The 22,855-nt window shown below is 43.3% G+C and overlaps 3 protein-coding genes across 4 annotated transcripts in view; all 3 read left to right on the top strand.

Moving 5' to 3' along the window:
- The first annotated feature begins 1,082 nt into the window (after positions 1 to 1,082).
- LOC148903669 (coagulation factor X) lies at positions 1,083 to 8,590 on the top strand. Of its 2 annotated transcripts, none has more exons than XM_089006576.1 (10): positions 1,083 to 1,177; positions 2,306 to 2,631; positions 2,703 to 2,727; positions 2,797 to 2,910; positions 4,204 to 4,338; positions 4,621 to 4,919; positions 5,041 to 5,155; positions 5,535 to 5,731; positions 7,655 to 7,780; positions 7,898 to 8,088. In XM_089006576.1, exons 2-10 carry the CDS (start codon positions 2,350 to 2,352, stop codon positions 7,952 to 7,954), a joined length of 1,350 nt encoding a protein of 449 aa, XP_088862702.1. In that variant the 5' UTR covers positions 1,083 to 1,177; positions 2,306 to 2,349; the 3' UTR covers positions 7,955 to 8,088. The 2 variants fall into 2 exon arrangements, with proteins under 2 accessions (XP_088862702.1, XP_088862694.1); XM_089006568.1 differs by having other exon boundaries at positions 1,086 to 1,177; positions 7,870 to 8,590.
- A 100-nt stretch (positions 8,591 to 8,690) lies between these two features.
- Positions 8,691 to 14,366, top strand: clrn1 (clarin 1). Its single transcript, XM_089006589.1, has 3 exons — positions 8,691 to 9,214; positions 11,196 to 11,375; positions 12,558 to 14,366. The coding sequence occupies exons 1-3, from the start codon at positions 8,824 to 8,826 to the stop codon at positions 12,821 to 12,823; spliced, it is 837 nt and encodes a 278-aa protein (XP_088862715.1). The 5' UTR covers positions 8,691 to 8,823; the 3' UTR covers positions 12,824 to 14,366.
- Positions 14,367 to 14,783: 417 nt separating this feature from the next.
- The window catches only part of LOC148903667 (zinc finger protein 335-like), a 30,488-nt gene continuing 22,416 nt past the window's right edge, over positions 14,784 to 22,855 (top strand). Inside the window, exons 1-5 of the mRNA XM_089006555.1 lie at positions 14,784 to 14,935; positions 18,461 to 18,657; positions 20,130 to 20,409; positions 20,494 to 20,559; positions 21,724 to 22,668. Coding sequence (XP_088862681.1) covers positions 18,466 to 18,657; positions 20,130 to 20,409; positions 20,494 to 20,559; positions 21,724 to 22,668 — 1,483 coding nt within the window. The 5' untranslated portion in view covers positions 14,784 to 14,935; positions 18,461 to 18,465. The remainder of the gene's footprint in view (positions 14,936 to 18,460; positions 18,658 to 20,129; positions 20,410 to 20,493; positions 20,560 to 21,723; positions 22,669 to 22,855) is intronic.

The raw sequence follows: 22,855 nt of genomic DNA, 5'->3' as shown, positions 1-22,855 counted from the left end.
TTTTGCTCTTATGGGACCGAAAAAGACCCCACCACAGGCTAGTGTTAAGACAAAGAAGACATTAGAGAAAATAACGATCGAGCAGAAGATAGAGATCACGGTGGCTGTTGGACTAGTTTTTGTCACCCCGTGATTTGTTATCGAGTGGAGTACTTTTACTATTATGGGACCGAAAAAGACCCCATCACAGGCTATAGTGTTAAACTGAAGAGGACACAAAAGAAAATTACGGTCGAGCAGAAGAAGGAGATCATCGAAAAACACGAACGAGGTGTTGGCTGGTGGACTAGTCCTAACCCCGCCCTCCTTTTCTTTGAGTGCAGACGTGGTTTGTTATAGAGTGGAGTACTTTTGCTATTATGGGACCGAAAAAGACCCCACCACAGGCTAGTGTTAAGCCGAAGAAGACACTAAAGAAAATTACGGTCGAGCAGAAGAAGGAGATCATCGAAAAACACGAACAAGGTGTACGTTTGTGTGACCTAGCGTCCCAGTACCAGTATGCTAAGTCGACCATTGCAACGTGTGGCAAAGGGTGTTTCTGTGTTGTATAAGCAATGATCTCAGGCAATAGAAGAGGTTGAAAAACGTCTGTTGATTTGGTTTAACAAAAAGCAGCTAGCAGGGTACTGTGTGAGTGAAGGTACTATCGCCAAGAATGCACGGCAACTTCACTCGGATATCATCAAGAGGCAACTACATCAACGACCATCCCAAAGGTAAATAAAACGACTTTATTAAAAGGTACAGTTTATTTCTTTAATTGCAATACAATAGCACATTTATTATACATAAAATAAGGTATATTTAGTGTAGTTTTAAGGCTTATTTCGTCGGAAATTATGTTTTATTCTCATTTTTAATGGTTTCTTATGGGAAATAAATGATTTGGCAGACGAACATTTCGCCTTACACCCACTTTCTGGGAACCAATTAAGTTTGTAAGCTGAGGGATCACTGTATTTTGGTTAACGTTGTTTTCAATTTTCAGAAGCATTTAAGATGTTTTGTTGTTAATTTTTGTCAAATATCGAAATGATGCGTCTCCAAAACACGTCGCGCCGATGACGTCACACATCGAGCACATCCATGTTTGACTTAGAGCTAACGATTAACCGAACTGCTGTTTTAGCTCCAAAGTAACACCGAATGTCAATAAATTTTGCGGAGACACCAGGTAGGTCAGCATTTATATTTTTGCGCCATTTTCTTCGTTTTGTTACATAGAAATACGCTACTCAGAGTGTGCGACATTTACCAGCCCCCTTTCCTTTCTAATTTGGTTTGAACTGAACAAATATGAAGGTGGAAACAATACCTCGAATACGTTGCTAGTGTTCGTTCTCACGTGTGGTTAGAGAACTTTGGTCTCGTCCAATAAGAAGTTTAATACGTTCAGTGCCATCCAAGCGTTTATGTTCTCCAGTTGGGACAAAACGGGCATCCATATCTAAACCACTGGTTTTGGTACATTTATACGAGTAAATTCATCTCGCGGGATTATAGATTGTGACAGCACAATTCAACGAATTCCTGAGAAAGACAAAAAAAAGGCACAAGCATCCAAGACAAAATAACACTCAAGTCAAGGCAATTTAGCTTGATTGATCGTGATGTGAAAATCAAACATGTCACTCAATCCTCCATTCCAGTTGGTCTATAATGCCGCTGCTTCACTTCTTCACAGGTACACATAAGAGGGAGCATATTACTCCTACTCTGTCTTCCCTTCGTCAAACAAACAAAGTTCAGAGTTCATTTGATGATCGTATTGTTTGTTTTCTAATCTTGAAATGACAGGTAAAACAAAGTAAGTCCGGTAAATTCAAAGACTGTGTAAATTACGTGCTAAGCGGAAGCGCTTTTATAATACAATACAATACAATACAATACAATACAATACATATTGATTTATATAGCACTTTAACAACAGCTGAAGCTGAAGCTGTAACAAAGTGCTTCACATGACCAACTATCATATTCATATTCCTTGTGTGTTCTACATACTTGGCAATAAAGATGATTCTGATTCTGATTCTGATTCTGATATACATGTACGTACAAGATGGCAACTCCCTCATTGCCCACCCCCCACGCCTCTACCGTTGGTTATATGTTTACGAACACTACATTTGAATACATATGTTCCTGACATCCTCTCCTGGATGTGGAATGACGTTTCAATCACCATTTTAGAAATCACTCCCACCACAACCAAGCATCCTTCTTCCTTTCTTCCAACATGAAAGCCACCCATGCTTCTTTCTTTTCAAACATCTTCCATATTGGCCCATTCTTTCTTCAGGATTTACCAAACGACCATCCAGGTGATCTCAGTTCTTCGCAGACATGCTGACAATTATCGCCACGACAAGCTCACTACTGCTGCTCAGCGCCGCCCTGATGGAGAGCAAAAGCGAGGCTCATCCGACGCTGACGTCCGCCGCCTCCATGTTCCTGGGGCGCAACTCTGCCGAGCAGATCTTGCGCTCGCCCGCCGCTGCAAGGAGGCGGCGAGCAAATGCCATGCTGCTGGAAGAAATGTTTCCTGGTGACTTGGAGCGGGAATGCCATGAGGAACGTTGCTCCCAGGAGGAGGCCGCCGAGATTTTCCAGTCTCAGGAGAAGACGGTGAGACTCGCTTTCTTGTCTCAAAACAATACTGCCGTGATATGCCGCTATAGTCTGCTGTCACTCCCCAGCTGGAGTTCTGGTTCCGGTACACGAGTGAGTCCATCCCAAAGCAGGAAGTGATGACACGAACGGAAAGTTAATGAGGTTCCGCCACTTCTGCAGGCTTGAATCCGTGCGCCACCAATCCCTGCGTGAATGGTGGCAAGTGCGTGCTGGAGCGCGGAGATTTCCTCTGCCTGTGCCCGCCCCAATACCATGGCAGCACCTGCCACTTGGGTAACTACAACGACCGCTTGCCTTGCGTCCTCGAATCATTTTCAAGTCAAAGTCAACTTTATTGTAAAATATGCTAATATGCATGACATTTTTTTATTTGCTAACACCTGTGTTTGTGAATATACAAGGGCCCGGATAGTCCTGATAACTGGTCTATGTTGACCAAATAATAAAACTCACCAACCCAGCCATCACCCAGCGTTTGTTTATTTTGTCGTATTTTGGAGACAGGGAACATGGTACCATCTTCCCTTAACATTTTTTTCAAAGTTAAATGAATGCAATGATAAAATAGAACAATGTGTATGTGTACAACCAGACACAATCGAGTCAATGAAAAGTGATTCACAAAATCCGGGAAAAAAAACAAGGACATATTTTCCTCTCTACCAACGACCAATACAGTACTGTCCCATCGCTAGTGCATAAACGTTTATGTGTGTGTGTGTTTGTATATGTATGTGTGTGTGTGTGTGTGTGTGTATAGTGTGTGTGTGTGTGTGTGTGTGTGTGTGTGTGTGTGTGTGTGTGTGTGTGTGTGTGTGTGTGTGTGTGTGTGTGTGTGTGTGTGTGTGTGTGTGTGTGTGTGTGTGTGTGTGTGTGTGTGAAATTGTGTGTGTGTGTTTGTATGACTAGTCTTGTGAGGACAACTAACATTTTATACCATACGTAGTGAGGACATTTTTGACAAGTCAGGACCTTTTGGCTCACAAGTTTTTCATTCTAAAGACTTCTAGAGGGTCTCGAGGTATATCTGCATCTGTTAAAGTTTCAGAGAGGTCCTCACAAATTCACCCAAAATGTTTTTTTTTGTGTTTATTTTCATTTCACTTGGATACACACATTTTTTACTCACTGTGTGTGTGTGCGTGGTTAACGAGAGGAAAAGGTTCATAGCACAAAAAGTAAAATGATATTTTGACCCAATTTACTACAGGGGTGAGGACTTTGAATGTAATCATTCAGAAACCTCACTGCTGCTATTATTTTAGTTTCAAGCCCACTTTTTAGTTCTTTGTTTTTAAAGATGTTGAAGTGGGAAATGGGTGACATTTAGTGTTCAAATGTAAAACTAGTTCTTCTCTAAACTTATCAGCAACGGTGGTCCTCACTCCTTAGCTGGAGTTATCCGGACCTCACAAAATCTTTAAAACAGGAATGTGTGTGTGTGCGTGCGTGTGTGAAAGTGTGAGATTGGATGTGTGCGTGTGTGAAATGTTTTCCATGCATATTTAAATCTGCGTGTTTAAATGTCTGAAAGTTTCAAAGTGTATGATTTTTGTATGCCTGCAGAGGTGTCATCGTGCGCCTATAGAAACGGCGGCTGCCTGCAGTACTGCACTGACCTGCCAGGGGGCACTGCTGTTCAATGTGGATGCGCTGACGGCTTCAAGCTGGAGTCTGATGGACGCAGTTGCTCCAAGACAGGTACAGTACCACAGACATCAGTGACCCACACCTGTGTGAACAACAAACGGGCACACACACGCAAAGAGACACACTCAAAGTCAAAGTCAGCTTTATTGTCAAAGATGCTAATATGCGTGACATACAGCACAAAAAGACATCAAGGTCTAGGTATAAATAAATAAATAGATAAATGGTTAGATGGATTGATGGATAGGTGGATAGATGGATAGATGGATAGATGGATAGGTAGATAAAATCTGTTGTGGGTTGATGGTATGATTTGTCTTTGCATGCGTTCAGTGGCCTTTCCCTGCGGCATCCAGCAGGCGGCGATGTTGCAGCAGGGTCGTGCCCTCTTCTGGAGCCCCTCCGGGTCCGATGCCAACTTCACGGCAGAGACGGACCTCCTCTTGGATGACGCCAATTTCACCGTGGAAACGGACGACATCTTGCAGGATGCCAACGTTACCGTGGAAACGGCCGACATCTTGGATGGTGACCGCAGCAACCGCTTCAACTCTTCACAAGATGTCGGAGAGTCACTCAGTCCTCGCATTGTGGGAGGAGCCTTGGAGAAGCTGGGAGGGAGTCCCTGGCAGGTGCGGAATTCCGTTTCAGGGAAGCGAAAAGGACACGCCTTACGTTTCCACCAGAGGCGGCGTTTAGTAAAACTTGAGACTGACTTCTGAGTCACATGACTTACATCTCTGCTGCCTTCAGGTTCTCATCCATCGTGCTGACGGGTACGGATTCTGCGGAGGAACGCTGGTGTCAAATCGCTGGGTGGTCTCAGCTGCTCACTGCTTCCAGCAGACGGCTCACCACGTCACTATAGGTCAACGCGACACCCTCACGCATGAAATATATTTAGGCTAACCTTTAGCCACAGCGTGAAGTATTATTTAAAAATATGTCTCGGCTACAAGTCAAATTTTCAACAAAATCTTTGCAGCAAGAGTTCGGCCTTGAGTAAACAATAACTCTCCTACATGCCTCGACCAAAATGGCAACTGAAAATGCATTGTGGGAAATTCGTACAAGCCAGTTGATTCATACAATGTATTTACAGAAGTGTCGAATCTGTGTTTAAAAACCCTGCCAGTGTGGCTACTGAAAGCTTTTTTTTCACTTTGTGGACTAGGGATTGGACCCGTCTAAATATTTATCAGCTACAATTTGTAACACGGTGTCATAAGTTTGTGTTGTACCCGAAGGCGACAACGACAAGCAGCGCAGCGATCTCGGCGAGCAGACCATTGCGGTCGAGCGTGTTCTGCCTCATCCCCACTTCCACGAATTCACCATGGACAGTGATGTGGCTCTGGTTTACCTCGCCCGACCTGTCGTCAGGGGGCCCACCGCCATACCCGCCTGCTTGCCCGACCTCCACCTGTCCAAATACCTGCTGAAGGTGACCACGCATCAAAGATACTTCATCCTCGATCGTCATTTCTGTTCAGAACCTTACAGGACAACCAACGTCACTTTTTTGTTTTTTAACTGACATCACAAAAACGTTTGATAGCATGTAAAATACCCCAACCACGCATTATATTTTTATTCAAATGCAAAACACCAATAAAAATGACTTAAAGTGTCCAAAATCTGCAAAAAAATTGAGCTGTGAATTGGGCATTTTCAGAAAGTCCCGCCCCCAGTTCGTGACGTCACGCCAAGACGTCTTGCATTGCTGAAGAATCAAAACAATGGCTTCAGATTCGGAAAATATGCTTTCTTGTTACACATCCAGTTATGAATATGATTCAAATAGTTCTGAAGAGGAAAGCATACATGTTTGCAATCGATTAAAGAATTTATTTTGTGCCATTTTGAGGCAACATTTGGGGAAATGTCTCACCCAGAAAAGAGGCACAAAATGGCGACCTCCTGTGGCCACCTCTGTTTCCACAGGCTGATAAATGCCTTATATGGAGCTTGGCCGCCCTCTTCTGGCGGCTTTTGGGTGCAACACGAAGTCCCCAGACCAAACAAGTACAGCAAAATACATTGATGTGATGGAAGGACTGCTACAATGTGTCTTTTTTTCGGTCAGGGGCGTTCCTTTAGTGACATCACGTACAGACTCGTCACCAACTCAAAAACAAGACTTCCTGAATATTCAGCGCGAGTCTTGTGGTGGAATCCTATTAAAATACGCTCATTAGAAGTCATTTGAAGCCATTTTACAAATTATAGACACAACTTCTCTGGAGACGTCAGTTGTCCTTTAATGGGCATAATTTCTTGTGATACATAACCAATTTCAAAGTCAGGACCTGGGGCCAAATCTAGCCCGCCACATCATTTTATTCGGCCCATGAAAGAAATTCTAACTTGTGAAATTTCATGTTCATCGATTGAGCTAGCTAGAGTGAACGGGCTAGCTCTCTTCCTATTCAGATAGCTGGCTAATCGTTACATCACAGGTGTCAAAGTCAAGGTCCGGGGGCCAAATCTGGCACGCCACATCATTTATTCAGCCCGCGAAAGCAAATCAAGCATGTCAATTGCCTTTTTGCTTGCTAAAGTCCGAACAAAAATTTAAAATTGCCGTATAAACCACAAAATAGTCATTATTTTTTACTTCAAATTTGAAAATTTGATACAGGGAACTGAGAAGATAAAATACAGGTGTCAAAGTCAAGGCCTGGGGGCCAAATCTGGCCCGCCACATGATTTTATTCGGCCCGCAAAAGCAAATCAAACTTGTGAAAAGTCCATTATCCTTGCTAAAGTCCAAACCAAAATTTAAAATTGTCCCAAATAAACCACAATAAAAGTCATTATTCTTGACTTCAAATTTGAAAACGAGTTATGCATTAATTTGCTATGCACTCTGGGGATGAAACATGCTAATGCAAAGGTGTCAAAGTCAAGGCCCGCGGGCCAAATCCGGCCCGCCACATCATTTTTTTCGGCCCGCGAAAGCAAATCAAACTTGTTAAATTCCATGATGATTGCTAAAATCTGAGCCAAAATTTAATATTTTTGGATGTCAACCACAATAAAAGTCATTATTCTTGACTTCAGATTTGAAAAAGAGTTATTCGTTAATTTGCTGTGTGCTCTATATGTCATATTTGAAGGGATTTAAACATTCTAATGGGTTCCCCAAATTCATAACGGCCCTCGAGAGGAAACCATAACTACAATGTGGCCCTTGGCAAAAAATGACTTTGACACCCCTGTGCTAATGGCTTCCCCAAATTCATAAGGGCCTCCGAGAGGAAACCATAACTACAATGTCACCCGCCTCAAAAAATAAAGACTTTGACACCCTTGTTACACATGTTGAAGGATACAATGTTTGATTTCTCTTATTGTGTCTACTCAGGAGGATAACCGGGGACTGGTGACGGGATGGGGGGCCACCCATTACCTGCGTCGATCCTCTCGATTCCTCAGGAAGGTGGCACTCCCGGTGGTTAGCCACCGTGCCTGCACAGAGTCGACAGAGCAGGTGAGCTCTCAGGTGCTTCAGGAATTTGAAGTGGCGTGTTGAAATCCGGGTAAACATCCCCCCCCCCCCCCCCCACTCTTTTTTTACAGCCAATCACAGACAACATGTTCTGCGCAGGCTACGTGGATGCCACCATGGACGCGTGCAGCGGGGACAGCGGCGGCCCATTCGTAGTCCACTACCGGGGAACCTGGTTCCTAACCGGCGTGTTTAGCTGGGGTGAGCGCTGCGCGGCCAAGGGCAAATACGGTGTCTTCACACGCCTGGGAAACTTCCTGAGCTGGATCAGGACCACGATGGAGAGGGTGGACCTTAACGCCACGCGCAGTTGAGCCTGATTTCATTTCCTGGGCTGGATGGAGGAAGCGGACCAATGGGCAAATGTGTGTTGTGCTTGCGGATGCGTGTACAGTGAGCAACCGATTGCAGGATGTTCAACATTTTAGTATGACTCTAATTATTATAACAAGAATGAAAATTGATGCTAATTTCATGAGCTGATGGGTGCAAAGCTTCTTGAATTGAACAATGTTCAATTTCCCGACTTTGACTTGTTTTTTTCAGCCTTCTGGCTTATAGGTCTTTCCGATCCAAACATCCAAAAATGACACCTTTGGTTAACAAATGACAATGTAGATAACAAATTCCGGCCCAGTGACTTGGTGTCATGAAATCTGAGTGGACCCTCTGACTTTCAGATAGTTGAGCTAGACATAGCATTTGTTAGAACAGCGTACAATTGTTTTTTGTGAATGGAACACATAAAAGCAAATAAAGAAAAAGCCAGATTTTTTTTGCGTGCGAAAATGACACGAGAGTGGCATGTTCCAAGATGAAAGGCAGCAGGAACAGGCACATTGTTTGCATCAGCTTTCATTGAGGTATGTTTTTTGGGGGGAGGGCCCAGATTTTGAAGGGTTCAGTAGCGACTGAGGACTGCCAACTTTCAAACTGAATTTAATTTAAAAAAACATGATTATTTTTAGTATTATTATTATTATTATTATTATTATTATTATTATTATTATTATTATTATTATTGGATGAGCGGGGATCCACACTGTCTGACCTCTTGGGTCACCCCGGCCACCTTCTCCAGCTCCGCCCCTGGTCAGCCGGCGGCGCGGTCGCCATGGAGACGAGGGGGTGCCGGATGGGGTGCAGGCAGGGCGGCCATGGCTGCGGCTCGACGACACAAGCGTCTACTGCTGAGCTTCGGAGGCATCTTGGCGGCTTGCTGCGCGCTGGCGGCCGCCGTCTGCGCCGGACTTCCTCGCTGGTTGGACGGCTTCGTCCTGTGCAGAACCGGAGCGGACCTCGTCAACGCGACCGGGAGCGAGCTGGACAAGTTCGTGGGACGTCTTGCCTACGGACTCTTCCACGGGGAGAGAGTCAAGACCTGCGGCTTGGGAGGCAGGACCTCGCGATTCTCAGGTAACATCTTTACCATTCTTTATTTTGCTCGTGGATCATGGAAGACGTTTTTGAATTACCACCACGCCCCCTGAAATTGGAGTTGTCCCCAGACAAAATAATTTAAAGTGGTTCAGAACAAATTTTAAAACGAAATGTTTTCGAAATTGTATTTATTAATTTAATGTAATGTATTTTATTTTTTATTTATTTGTTTATTTTGTGAAATAGCCTAGCTAAATTTCCTCGAGACCAGTTAGCATACGCAGCTCACACGGCACGCCAGTCCTCTCGGGCCAAAATTCTTCAACATGAGCATTGACGTGTAAACCTTGTCACCGACATTACAATTAATTATTTTACATTTAATTAAAGTTTAAATCTCTCCTAAAAACGCTGCAGTTACATTCATGACCCTGGGGGTTTGTTATTTGCGTTTCTTACAAACACCCCACCCAATTACAAAGCAAATGGTCTGTTTGTCTGACATGGTGGTGCTTTAATTGTTCGCCAAGTCTGTAATAACCCAAATTCTTTCAACTCACTTTGTAGGACAATTGCAATGCCCACAGAAAAAATAAAATTGAATAAATAAATTAACGTTTTAAAAGTAATTCATTCATGATTAATTAATTCATCAATAATAAATGATTTGCTTAATCAATTCATTCACTGCCAAACGTTCAAAAAGGTGTACACTCCAGTGCCACGGTTTTTGTCATATTCACTCAAATTGCAGGAACCACAGAATATTGACCTTTAGGACTACATAAATATTCAATGCAGCGTAAGTAACCTAGCTTAGACTATCTTCTTTCATCAGAAAAAAATGTTTATTTCGCGCTTACTTGGTTGTAGTTATCTGCATTGAAAGTGGGGGTGGCTTTACAAAAGGTAAATGCTGCCCCTTGTGGGAGGGAAAAACATTGCCAGAGGTCTGACCGAAGCTTCAAATGCAAGAAAAATAACAAAACCCCAACAAATTTGGCAATGGCGCTACACATCCTGGTTTTCGATTTGACTGTAAAATGTCCTTGAGAGTTTTGAAAGGCGCTTATAAATGGAATGTATTATTATTATTATTATTATTGTTGTTGTTATTTTTATTATTATTATAAATTCAGGAATGAAAGTGAATGAGTTAATTCCTTGTTACATGACTAATTAAACAATAATAAAGTATTCATTTATTTACATTGTCATAAATTACTTAATTTCTTAATTAATTTGTTAGTTAATAAAATTATTGTCTTGAGCGATGCATTCACTTTTCTTATATCCTGGCGTAGTGACTCGGGTTTTCATTCGCTGTATTCAAGCAACAATCATCAAATCACAAGAAAAAAGATCCTGAACTGTTTATTGACTGTCCCCAGTGAACTTAAAGTATCATTTGACCTTTGCTCTTTCAATTGAACCGCTGAAATCCATTTCATTTTGCACATGTTGTTAGATTGTGATTGTCCCAAACGTATGTTTTATCAATGTATGTATGCACGGGGGTCCACCATGCGTATGCCTGAATTTCAGTGTTAAACAACAACACACTAAAGGTTGAACTCATCAATAATAAAAAACAACAGAGGCGGCCTTCAATTATTCAAAAACGTGTCGATACTTAAGACACGAATATCGCTTACATACAGTATGTCTTTGTCACAAGTGTCCACAACTTTATAGGATGGAGGGAATACATGTAGGAAGTGGGTGAAATTCAACTTCTTTCTTTTGATCAGGAAAAGTCGTCACTGAGTTGAGAGGCATTTTTGGCAGGAAAACAACTTGTGGACACGAGTCTACAGTCGAACAAGTTTATCGTCTCACGTTATATGAGAGCAGTGACCAGCAGTAATGAGCTCTCAAAGACCTTTCATGTTTCTGCCTCACTGCGTCACTGAAAACAGACTGGCCTCCACACGTTGCCAACCGCATTCAGTTTTGTCCTCACTGGGTTTTTCATGAAATGTCCTCATTGCGTGTGTCTTTTTTTTGTGTGCGACAGTCTTTTCAGAATTGATGGGCGCCATCCCAGCAGGTCTCCACGTGACCATCATCTTCTTCTGCAGCGCATTGATTGTTTTCTCATCTGTGTCGAGCGGCTTCTTCTTCTTCAACGCCTTCGGACGTCCTTACGAGACGCTGCACGGCCCTCTGGGACTTTACTTGTGGACGTCCATCAGCTGTGAGTGAATTAAGATGATTATTGATGAGGTTAACATTTCCATGACTAAAACAGCAATCTCCCCCCAAAAAATCTACTACAGGGGGGGGGGGGACATTAAATTCGCGAGCATATAGTCTTGGCTGACAAACTAGTTTTCGGCGGATGAACACCAAACCACATGTTCGAACAGCGCCACGGTGGCTGGCAGACTAGTTTTGGTCACCCCCTTCCTTTGAGTGCGGATGTGATTTGTTTTCGAGGATACTTTTGCTATTATGGGACCGAAAAAGACCCCACCACAGACTAGTGTTAAGCCAAAGAGGACACAAAAGAAAATTATGGTCGAGCAGAACAAAGAGATCATCGGAAAACACGAACGAGGTGTGCGTTTGTGTGACTTAGCATCCCAGTACCAGTATGCTAAGTCTACTATTGCTACCATTGTTAAGAACAAGGAAGCTATTAAGGGTACATGTGTGGCTAAGGCTTCTGTGTTGTCTAAACAACGGTCTCAGGCAATTGGTTGAAAAACTTCTGTTGATGTGTGTAATGAAAAGCAGCTAGCAGCGGACAGTGTGAGTGAGGGTCACTCCTTGCCTCCCTCCTGCTCCCACACTTTCATAACTTTCCACTGCGAGACTAATAAAGGCAAATCCAATCCAATCCAATCCAATCCATTCCATCAAACCATCAAATACCATCACAAAGGTAAATAAAACGACTTTATTATCCAGTACAGTTTATTTCTTTAATTACAATACAATAGCACATTTATTATACATAAAATAAGGTATAGTTTGTTTAGTTTTAAGGCTTACTTAGTAGGAAATGTATGTTTTATGGGGACCGGGGAACGGATTATTCTCATGTTAATGGTTTCTTATGGAAATAAATGTTTGGAAGACGAACTTTTCGCCTTACACTCACTTTCTGGGAACCAATTAAGTTCTTAAGCTGAGGTATCACTGTATTTGAAAATTTCACCACAAGAAGCTCAATTTGACTTTTCATACATCCTCATAAAACAAACTGAACGGTTGACACTCGGAGACATTAAAATTGGTACGATTTGGATTGGATTGGATTTGCCTTTATTAGTCTCGCAGTGGAGAAATTTACATTTCACATCCATTCATTTGTCATCCATAAGTACTTTTCCGACATAACTGTCAATCATATCTGGACTCCGCATCCTGGCAGGTGTGTGCAGCTTCCTGGTTGTGGTTCTGTTTGCGTCCGAGGTGAAGATTGAGCGTCTGTCGGAGCGCATCGCCAACTTCGAGGAAGTGACCTTTGTGTTCCAGACGCACGGCGAGCGCTTTGACGTCTGCTTCTGGAGCCTCCTCATCGTCTTCTTGGTGCACGTGTTCAACGTAGCCGTGATTCGACTGGCGGGGATGAACTTCCCCGTCTTGTGGGGGAAAAGCTCGGAGCTAGGCGGTGGCGTCGCCGACCTCATGTACTGAATCGAAATGGATTTCTTCACTAGCTACTTCGCATCACTGTGAGTCAAAAGTGTTTTGAATGGGTATTCTTCATTGAAACACATTGGAATGGTATTAATCAATTATACACCGTAAATAATTTGTTTAAAATGTTTTTTAAGAAATAACAATGTCTTTCTAACGTATGAAACCATTTAGAGAAGAAAATGTTAATTCATTCATTGCCATTCCCAAATTTGTTCAGGAATTGAAAAGCATGACATGGAGCCCCATTCCCGAATTTGTTCGGGTTTTGGTTTTTCTTGTGGGATTGGGGCGAGGTTGCTAATGAAGCGCTGGTCAGACCTCTGGCAATGTTTTCCCACGCTCCGTGTGTATCCCGAAAAATAATTCGTATGCCAAGGTAAAAAAAAGAGAGTGATGTGTCGTTCGCAAACGAGCCCGTTCTCCTAACAAGAAAATGGCAACCGGCTTGTTTTGGTCCTCGATTCCCCGCCCCCTGTCGTCGGTTAAAGCCACGTGATTGGTCAAGAACGCAGCAGTGAGGGTGTGGGGAGTACAGAGAGTGAAGCCATTCTCCAAAAATGAAAATGGCAGACGACCTTTTTTGTTCCTCTATTCCCCGCCCCCAGTCTTCGGTTAAAGCCACATGATTGGTCACGAACGGAGCAGTGAGGGGAAGTGGTTTAAACATGAAAGAGACAGGCAGATCACAGAGAGAGTGACAAAATGGATAGAAAACAGTGACATTTGCACTAGTTTGAACTTTGATAGTTCAAAGGCAGAGTGTCGACTGCAAGGTTAAAATATCCCATCAATCAGGCTCCACAAATAACCCACACAAGCCATCTGTACTAGGTAAAATTATCCCATAGAAAGGACCGACAAGGGATCATTCTTCAAGATGGAGGCTACGTTCCTCATCAAGTGTTTAATGCTAATGAAACCGGCCACTCCATTCCATCAAGCCATCAACGACCATCACAAAGGTAAATAAAATGACTTTGTTATATAGTACCGTTTATTTCTTTAATTATAATACCATAGCACATTTATTATACCTAAAATAAGGTATATTTTGTGTAGTTTTAAGGCTTAGAAAGTAGAAAATTATGTTTTGTGGGGACCTGGGAACGGATTATTCTCATTTTCATGGTTTCCCATAGGAAATTAATTTTTGGGATACACACTTTGCCTTACACACTCTGGGAACCAATTAAGTTTGTAAGCCAAGGTATCACTGTACTGTAATTTAGTAATTTACTTTTTATCTGATGAAAGAGAGTCTATGGGTTCTTACGCTCCACTGAATGTTTGTGTAGTCCTAAAATTCAATATTCTGTGGCCCGCAATTTGAGTGAAAATGACATAAACCCTGGCACTGGAGTGGACACATTTTTTGCACGTCTGGCAGTGAATGAGATAAGGGGCGTGGCCTTGTGAGGGACATCGGGAGGATGGTGCTTCGTCTTCATTTATGTTTCTGGACGTGAATTTTGGAATAGTGTAGCATTTTGCAAGTGTTTTCGTTTTATATTTGTACTTGTTCAATAAATGGCTGAAAATGCATTGACCAGTGGGCTGGGGGTGAATCTTTGGCATTGGTTGACAATGTCATGTTTGTATCCTGAAGTTGATTGGCGACCAGTCTGTTTATTTTTCATGTGCTCAGACATTGACTCGCGATTAAACAACGGGTCACACAAAAGTCTGTTTCAAAGGTTTCGATTCATTTTCTAAAATTAGCCATGCGACTTCTGGTCGGCAGGGGGTGGGGATAAAAAAAATGTCTACAAAACGGCCAGTGTTCCTCCGCGTGAGCAGGCGTGATACGCCTTGCACTAAAAGCAATAGTCCGCTCGTTTATTCACAATAAAATACTTAATAATAATTAAACGCCTATAAAACTGCTTGGATGCGGGTAACCAACAATCGTCTAAATTTCTGAGCACGGTAGTGTATGTTGTGCGAATCGGTTTGATCAAAACAATAAAAAAGACCTGGTCACACGAACAGGAAGCGAGAAGATTCTCATGGCGCCCGACTAGAATGAAGCTAGAATTACCTCGTACCAATGCCAGTACTGTATAGCGCCGCTACGCTCAAGGACGCGCGTCTACTTGCATATACACGGTAAGAAAAAAATAACATATATACGCTCAATAGGTTATGTTTTTTTTTATTTTGGTCAGGGAGAGCGTTTGGGCGATGTGTTGGAGCTTTGAGGCCCTCGAGGTCCCCAGTTGTGCTTCCGAGAATGCCTGATGTAAAAAGACGTCTGCCTGTTGGAAAATGGCGACGCGGCGCAGGCAGGATCAAGGGCAGCTAGGCCATAAGCTACTGCACGCTAAAGTACTTGGGTACAATACTGTAGTTTATGGACCAAGTTGCGAGCCAAGGGTAGACATTGTCAACTTTGGAAAACGTGTCTGGTTGCGTTCATGTCGGACAACCTTAATATATCTTTGGGCATCGCTGCTATCGTGTTTGAAAACGATTACCCGTTAACGGCGTTCGAGGTTAAGGCTAAGAAGGAAAGTGGGCAAGATTGGATCCAATATGTCGGCCAAAATATTCCCCAGATCATCTATCTGTTATGTTGCCGTTGCCTTGGTGGTGAAAACGCGTTAAGGGTTTCTAAACGAATCGTGTTATGCCCACAGTTGTGCCTACGCGACTACGGAACCGCGCTGACAAACATACCTTCTTAACCCAGTGCTCTTCAAACTTTTACACTCGAGCCATCGACAAAAACAAAACTTGGCTCTCCAAGTACCATAATCACGACCAACATTAACCCTTGAAACTGATCTGGTTTTTATCCCTGAAAAATAAAGGTAGTCACTGTCAGCAGTGAAACATGGTTTGAAGGTAACAATCTTCAAGTCCGATCCATTGCACATTTGTCAAAACCACATTGAACTCAAATGATAAAAAACAAACAGTTCTCAAAATGTATGTTGCAAATGAGTTGGCTGTAGGGTTCCGTTAAAAAAAATCAACTTAGATGTACCGTACTGGATTTTAAGAAAAAAAGTGATTCTTAAAAGGCAGTTTGAAGCAACGCTTCCCTCTCCATTGCATTGATTGGATTTGTAATTCTGACTGTGTCATGAGCTTTGGCCTCTCTTATTGTGAATGTTTACATGTTGTTTCCAATAAACGCATGAGAACATTAATTCGTTTTTGGATGTTGTTAGGTGAACATTTTTATCAACACTTTCCCTGTAATTCAGATCATCCCAAAGGGCTTAAAAGTCTATGTTTCTAAAATTTTGACCTATACAAACGGAGGTCAACAAAATAGTGTCACTGACCACCCCTCACCACTCAAAATTAATAACGTGTCAATCACTGGTGGATCGTCAGGTCCTGGTAGGCCTTCTCTGCTGGCTTAAAAATATCAGAATCACAGACTGATGCGAATGATATTTTGTCCATGAATTCTTATGAACTAATTCCAAATTGTCTTGTCAGCTTCCTTTCGTTGCTTTTCTTCCCCTATTTTGCTGCTTCCACATGTGTGCGCTTTCGAATTGAAGCATTGAACCAAACACATTTCGGATGTTATTTGTGATCTGGTTCAGAAATCAACCTGGGCGCCCTCACAATCAGTTCTGCTGGCGCTCTCGCATCAAAAAAGCGTGAATCAAACAGTTGCTTTAAAGGACAACGGACACCATTTTTTCGTTTCCTAACTGACATCAGTCAAAGTCATTTTTATTGTCAAATATGATAATATGCATGACATACAGCACAGATGAAATTGCTGTCTTCTCAGACCCAGCATGCAAGGCACTTATAATGACTTTAACAAACATAATAAACATGAAAACGCCAATTTGCCGGGAGAGGGGAACCGCTGCGTGTTCACGCTCACACAGAGAGTCATTCATTCTTCAGGACTTGCTGACATCTTTGTGATGACATGAAGCAGTTCTAGATGAAAGAGGAGAGGATCAAAGCATCCATTTCAGCAGTGGATCAGGAACGTCATGGTGGAATTTGCACATCTACTACAAGCTAAATGTTGAAAGTAAACACGAAGCTGTAGCATCCATTGACGAAAAGACATCGCACATCTCCTGTCCCACATAAATCCGCTTCAATTCCTAGCCGCGACAGTTCTACATGCGCATCGGCGCTCTGCGCTGACGTTCCTTTTGTCTTATTGTGGGCTCCTCAAGCCATGCATCCATCCCCAAAATTAATTTCCCAAAGGAAACCATTAAAATGAGAATAATGCGTTCCCAGGTCCACATAAAACATAATTTTCTACTTTCTAATTTTCTAAGCCTTAAAATTACACAAAATATACCTTATTTTATGTCTAATAAATGTGCTTTAGTATTATGATTAAAGAAATAAACTGTACTGTACAATAAAGTCACTTTATTCACCTTTGTGATGGTCGTTAATGGCTTGATGGAATGGAGTGTCCAGTTTCCTCAGCATGAAACACTTGATGAGGAACGTAACCTTCTTCTTTCACCATCTTGAGGAAGGATCCCTTGTAGGTGCTTTCTCTGTGATAATTGTATCTAGTTCTTAATCAATTGTGTTCTGTTTAGCTGGGTTGATAGCTTTTTGCATCAAGTGTACAGATGACTTGTGCGGGTTATTTGTGGAGCCTGATTGATGGGATATTTTAACCTTCCAGTCTACACTCTGCTTTTGAATTTTCAAAGTTGAAACGAGTCTAAATTTCACCGTTTTCTATCCATTTTCTAACCTTTTTTTATGTTTTTTCTTTTATTTTTCACTTTTGTTTTTTTGGTTTAAAACTCTGTCATCTCCCTTTCGTGTGTGTGTGTGTTTTCTCTCACTCTCTGTCTGCCTGTCTCTTTAATGTTAACCCCCCCCCCCACTGCTGGGTTCTTGACCAATCACATGGCTCTAACCGAAGACGCCATTTTGTTTTTGGGAGAACGGCCTCACTCTCTGTCTGTAACCCCGTCCCCCCCTGCTGCGTTCTTGACCAATCACGTGGTTTTAACCTGGGGTGGGGAATAGAGAAATAAATGCACTCGGCTGCCATTTTGTTATTAGAAGAACGGGCTCGTTCGCGAACGACACATTACTCATTGTGGCAGCTCCGTGTGTATCCCGAAAAATAGTTTGTATGCCAAGGTAAAATTTTCATAAATGTAACATTCGGAAACCGAAAAGTTCGTAAGCCAAGGGGTTTGTAAACGGAGGTCTCACTGTATCGCAAAATGCATTGTGTGTCGCTTTCTCGATCAGGGGCGTTCCAAATGTGACGTCACGTGGGGATCGTCATCAACTCGATAACAACACTTCCAGAATATTCATCACGAGTCTTAAAACGGTGGAATCTTTGTAAAATACGCTCAGTAGAAGTCATTTGAAGTGATTTCACAAATTATGGACACAACTTGTCCGGAGGCGTCGGTTGTCCTTTCACCAATCTGATTTCGAGTTGGGGACACTAAGGTGTCCTCGCAGGCCTTATTTCCTGGCTAACGCTACCTTCTACTGGTCTTGTAGTCAATCATGCCACACTTTTTATATCAGTCGCAGCTGGCGCTGCAGTAAATTTTGTATTGTCATCAAATAGTTATTAAGCGTTGGACTGATTAAGACGTAGCACCACTGAAGGCCTAGCTGTGAAATCTTATCTTATACTTTCCTATGCAGTTGTGATGGATTCCGATGAGAATGAGGTGGAAAGCAGCAGCGACGCCGGCCCCTCTGGCATGGAGGAGCCGTCGGAGAGTGGCATGGGCATGGAGTCGTCAGAGGCCATGTTGGCCGACAGCAGCGACGCTGCCTCCTCACACGTGCAACCGCCAGAATCGGATTGTCACGTCGGACAGAGCTCCGAGGGATTTGTGGTAAGACAGACAAAATCTGGCTTCCTATGCACTTCACATTCGGTGCCGTTTGTAAATGAGCACCATTGTTGCCTTGGCCTGTTTTGCCAGGGCAACAAATGACGCCCGTCGTTGAGCTTGACCAAAAAGCTCAACGACATGCGTGAACAGCTATAAAATGTGAGAACAAACCCTAAAACCCAAGTCAGACATGTCCAAAGTCCGGCCTGCGGGCCAAATGTGACCCGTGGCCAATTTTCATCCGGCTAGCAGCCTCTTGTCATAAAATCAATAACGTCTGGCTGTAGAATAAATTAATTGGGTGGTAGCACTCTTACCTGCGTGTGACAAGTGCTGCCGTCCAGAGGCTCAATTAGGAATAACAAATTAGTATAGGAGTCATTGACTGAGTGAGCCCCCCAATTTTCCGAAATGGCGATTTTCTACATTTAAAAAGAAAAATTCTGAAATGACGATTTTCTTTTTTTTAGTTTCTAAAATGATTTTAATTATTTTTATTTCTTAAATGATTTTCATTTTTTTTTCTAAAACGGTGACTTTCTGTTTTTTTAATTTAGAAGTGGTGATTTTATTTTTTTATTTTCTAAAATTGTGATTTTCAATTTGTTTTCTAAAATTGGGATTTTCATTTTTTTTTCTAAAATGGCAATTTTGTATTGTCACCCCAAGATATCTTGCATGCTGGAGAATCAAAAAAATGGCTTCAGATTTGGAGAAGATGCTTTCATGTTACTCATCCAGTTATGAATATGATTCAAATAGTTCTGAAGAGGAAAGCATACATGTTTGCAATCGATTAAAGAATTTATTCCGTGCCATTTAGAGGTATCTGAGGGTGGAAAATGTAGCACCAAAAAGAGGCAGAAAATGGCGACAAAGCTCTGTGTAAGGAATTAATCAGCCCGTTTCCACAGGCTGATTAATTCCTTACACAGAGCTTTGTCGCCCTCTTCTGCCACTTTTTGGTGCTACACGAAGTTTTCAGACCAAACGAAGTACAGCAAAATGCATTGACGTGATGGAAGGACTGCTACAATGTGTCCTTTTTTCGGTCAGGGGCGTTCCTTCAGTGACGTCACATCAGGACTTGTCACCAACTCAAAAACAAGACTTCCGGAATATTCAGCGCGTGTCTTAAAATGTAAACTATAGCTATATGCGGTGGAATCTTTGTAAAATACGCTCAGTCGAAGTCATTTGAAGCCATTTTACAAATTATGGATACAACTTGTCCGGAGACGTCGGTTGTCCTTTAACATAGCTGAAATTAAAATAAAGCAACACAGAATAGCTCGCTGAAATGTATTTCAATTAATTACTGTTATATGTAAAGAACGTCCATCAAGCTTGTCTGCCTCCTCCATTTTTAACACACCAAATCTGTCCCCCTTTGCAAAAACGTTTGCCCTAAAACGTCCCCCTTGCAACGTTGAGCTTGCAAAGCAATGACATCCCCTGGAATTCTTCTCCAGGTCTTCATCCCAGAGACCAGCTCCAGCACGGACGTCCGAGTGTCGTCGGTTCACCTCCCGGACTCGTCGTCGGTCGCCCAGTCCACCAGCGTTTCCAGCGTGTCCACCGTGACTCAGTCGGTGCTGGTTTCCGAGTCGGTCCAAGTGCTGGTTCACTCCAGCGCCGCCGCCTCGGAAGGAGCCATGATGGTGTCGGACTCCACCGCGTCCACCTCATCTGATTTGGGATCGGCCATCGATAAGATCATCGAGTCCACCATCGGCCCGGATGTCATGAACGGTATCGCAGCTGTGGAATGGACCGTGAAATCCTTGCGTTTGCTTTGATGTGAAAGACAAACAATGTATGATTTCTTACTGGCAGGTTGCATCGCCGTAACTAGTGCCGAAGACAGAGACGCGGAACCGACCCAGTATCTCATCTTACAAGGTGCGGCTCAGGCCATGTGCCGTTCGTTTGTGTGTCGGCTATGATCCGATATTGCGCATTTTAACTCGCGCAACGGCTGCTTTCAACTTCTGATACAACTTGGGGTGATTTCAAAATGAAGGGTTTTACTTTATTTTGCAACCGGTACCTTTGCGCACATGTTCGCCAGCCCACAAAAATAAATGAGTACATCCATCCATCCATCCATCCATCCATCCATCCATCCATCCATCCATCCATCCATCCATCCATACATACATACATACATACATACATACGTACGTACATGCGTACGTACGTACGTACGTACGTACGTACATATACACCGACACATACAGTAGATACATACATATGGGATGCATGCGTGCGTACGTACGTACGTACATACATATACATACATACATACATACATACATACATACATACATACATACATACATACATACATACATGCATGCATGCTTACACAGGCACACACACACACATACACACAGAAGGCCTAGCCTACGTACGTACGTACATCTGTACATACATACAGTAAAGTCTCGTTATATCGATATCGGTTATATGGATAGTACTGCTTATTACGATACTATTTCTATGAACGCAAGGAGAAAATTTACATGCCGCAGGATCGGATATAGCGATAGTCCGGTTATATTGATATTTTTTCCGACTCCCGAGAATATTGATATAACGAGACTTTGCTGTATATACATACATATACACACACATACAGTAGATACATAGACCCATACATACACTGTAGATACATAGATACATACATAGATAAATACATACATACATACATACATACAAAATGGCTAGATAAATACATACATAAAAATGGATCGATAAATGAATAAATAAATAAATGATAAACAAATAAATGGACAAACACATGGATACATAGATAAATGATAAGTAAATAGATAAATAGATAGAAAAATACATAAATCCAAAATTAAATACATAAATACAATTAATCAGATAATTATAAAAAAATAGACAGGAAGAAATAAATGAATAACCCATACATAACTAATTAATTAGTTGATGGATTAATTAATTAGTTGTTTAATTAATTGACTGTATAAACAATGAAATAAATGTCGTTTGCCTTCCTTCACCGTTCATGTTTTCCATCCCGTGCGTCTCATTTAGGCGCTCCAATGGTCGCCCACATGTCCTCGTCGGCCATGTCCAATCGTATCGCCATCGAGGCCCTTTCTGAGGGTCCCACGTCCACCTGCCTGGACCAAGGCGATATGCAGAGGAGCCCGGAACCCGACCAGCCCGACGACCGACCCGGACACTCAGGCTACCCGGAAGACGGCGGCGGTCATCCGGATCAGCCCCAACACCCCCATCCCTCCCGGTACGCCGACTGCGGTGCGGACGGCCCCGACCAAACGGGGGAGTCGTCGCCCTCCTACGGCGAGTGCTCCGAAGAACCCGACCAGACGCGCTCCCGCTCGGGATTCGCCGATTACAGCGGCGACAACAGCGACCAGGACCTTCCCGGCTACGTCGAATGCAGCCGGGCGGATTCCAACCCCTCGGACGGGGGCGGCTACGCGGCCGAGTGCAGCGGCGGTTACCTCGGCGGCGCCGACGACGGCGAGCGTCCGCATCGCTCGCGCGACATCATCGACAGCAGCGCCGATCACCGGACGATCGGCGTCCGGCGGTACGAGCAACCCGAGTGCTCCCGTTACGCCGAGAACAGCAACGGCCCCGACGCGTCTCTCTACAACGACGACAGCTCCTCGTCGGCCCGACGCGGGGCTGATTCCGGGCCGGTAGATTCTGGAGGGGTCGCCGAGACTACCGAGTGCAGCCAGAGCCAATCGGGCCTCGACATCAGCAGCAGCGGCACCTACGCGTCCGACGCCAAGCCCGCCGCCGCGCCGCATTGCTCTGACAACCCCGAAACCGCCCCGGGTGGGACCCAAGGTTCCGGGGAGCGCCCCCCCAACATGGCCGAACTGGAGGAGATGATGGAAGTGGTGATTGTTCAGCAGTTCAAGTGCAAAATGTGCCCGTACAAGAGCGTCTCCAAAGACACGCTCATTAACCACATGAGGGACAAACACTTCAAAGCTGCCGGTAGGTTGGCATGCTTCAGGTAGGGGGTGGGGGGGTCACCATTTACCAAAAAGCCATTACTGACCACAAGAGTACAAGGGTGAAGTGCCACCCGAGTATTTCTAATCTGAAAATAACCCAATTTTCCATTAATGCATTGGATTAAAAAAAAGGCTAAGACGCCGATATGTGGAATACCAACCCAATG

Source organism: Hippocampus bargibanti, linkage group LG01, assembly GCF_051943395.1.
Source record: "Hippocampus bargibanti isolate YZ-2025 linkage group LG01, ASM5194339v1, whole genome shotgun sequence".
Classification (NCBI taxonomy): Eukaryota; Metazoa; Chordata; class Actinopteri; order Syngnathiformes; family Syngnathidae; genus Hippocampus; species Hippocampus bargibanti.
The sequence above is the reverse complement of the archived record's forward strand: the minus strand, read 5'-3'. Positions and strand labels throughout refer to the sequence as shown.

What these genes read in the sequence shown, in the direction of transcription:
- LOC148903669 (XM_089006568.1), top strand. Translation starts at nt 2,350, where the DNA reads ATGCTGACAATTATCGCCACGACAAGCTCACTACTGCTGCTCAGCGCC. An exon ending in TGGCAGCACCTGCCACTTGG is followed by an intron (nt 2,911 to 4,203) that starts GTAACTACAACG and finishes GTATGCCTGCAG; the next exon opens with AGGTGTCATCGTGCGCCTAT. An exon ending in TGTCCAAATACCTGCTGAAG is followed by an intron (nt 5,732 to 7,654) that starts GTGACCACGCAT and finishes GTGTCTACTCAG; the next exon opens with GAGGATAACCGGGGACTGGT.
- clrn1 (XM_089006589.1), top strand. Translation starts at nt 8,824, where the DNA reads ATGAGCGGGGATCCACACTGTCTGACCTCTTGGGTCACCCCGGCCACC. An exon ending in CAGGACCTCGCGATTCTCAG is followed by an intron (nt 9,215 to 11,195) that starts GTAACATCTTTA and finishes TGTGTGCGACAG; the next exon opens with TCTTTTCAGAATTGATGGGC. An exon ending in CTTGTGGACGTCCATCAGCT is followed by an intron (nt 11,376 to 12,557) that starts GTGAGTGAATTA and finishes GCATCCTGGCAG; the next exon opens with GTGTGTGCAGCTTCCTGGTT.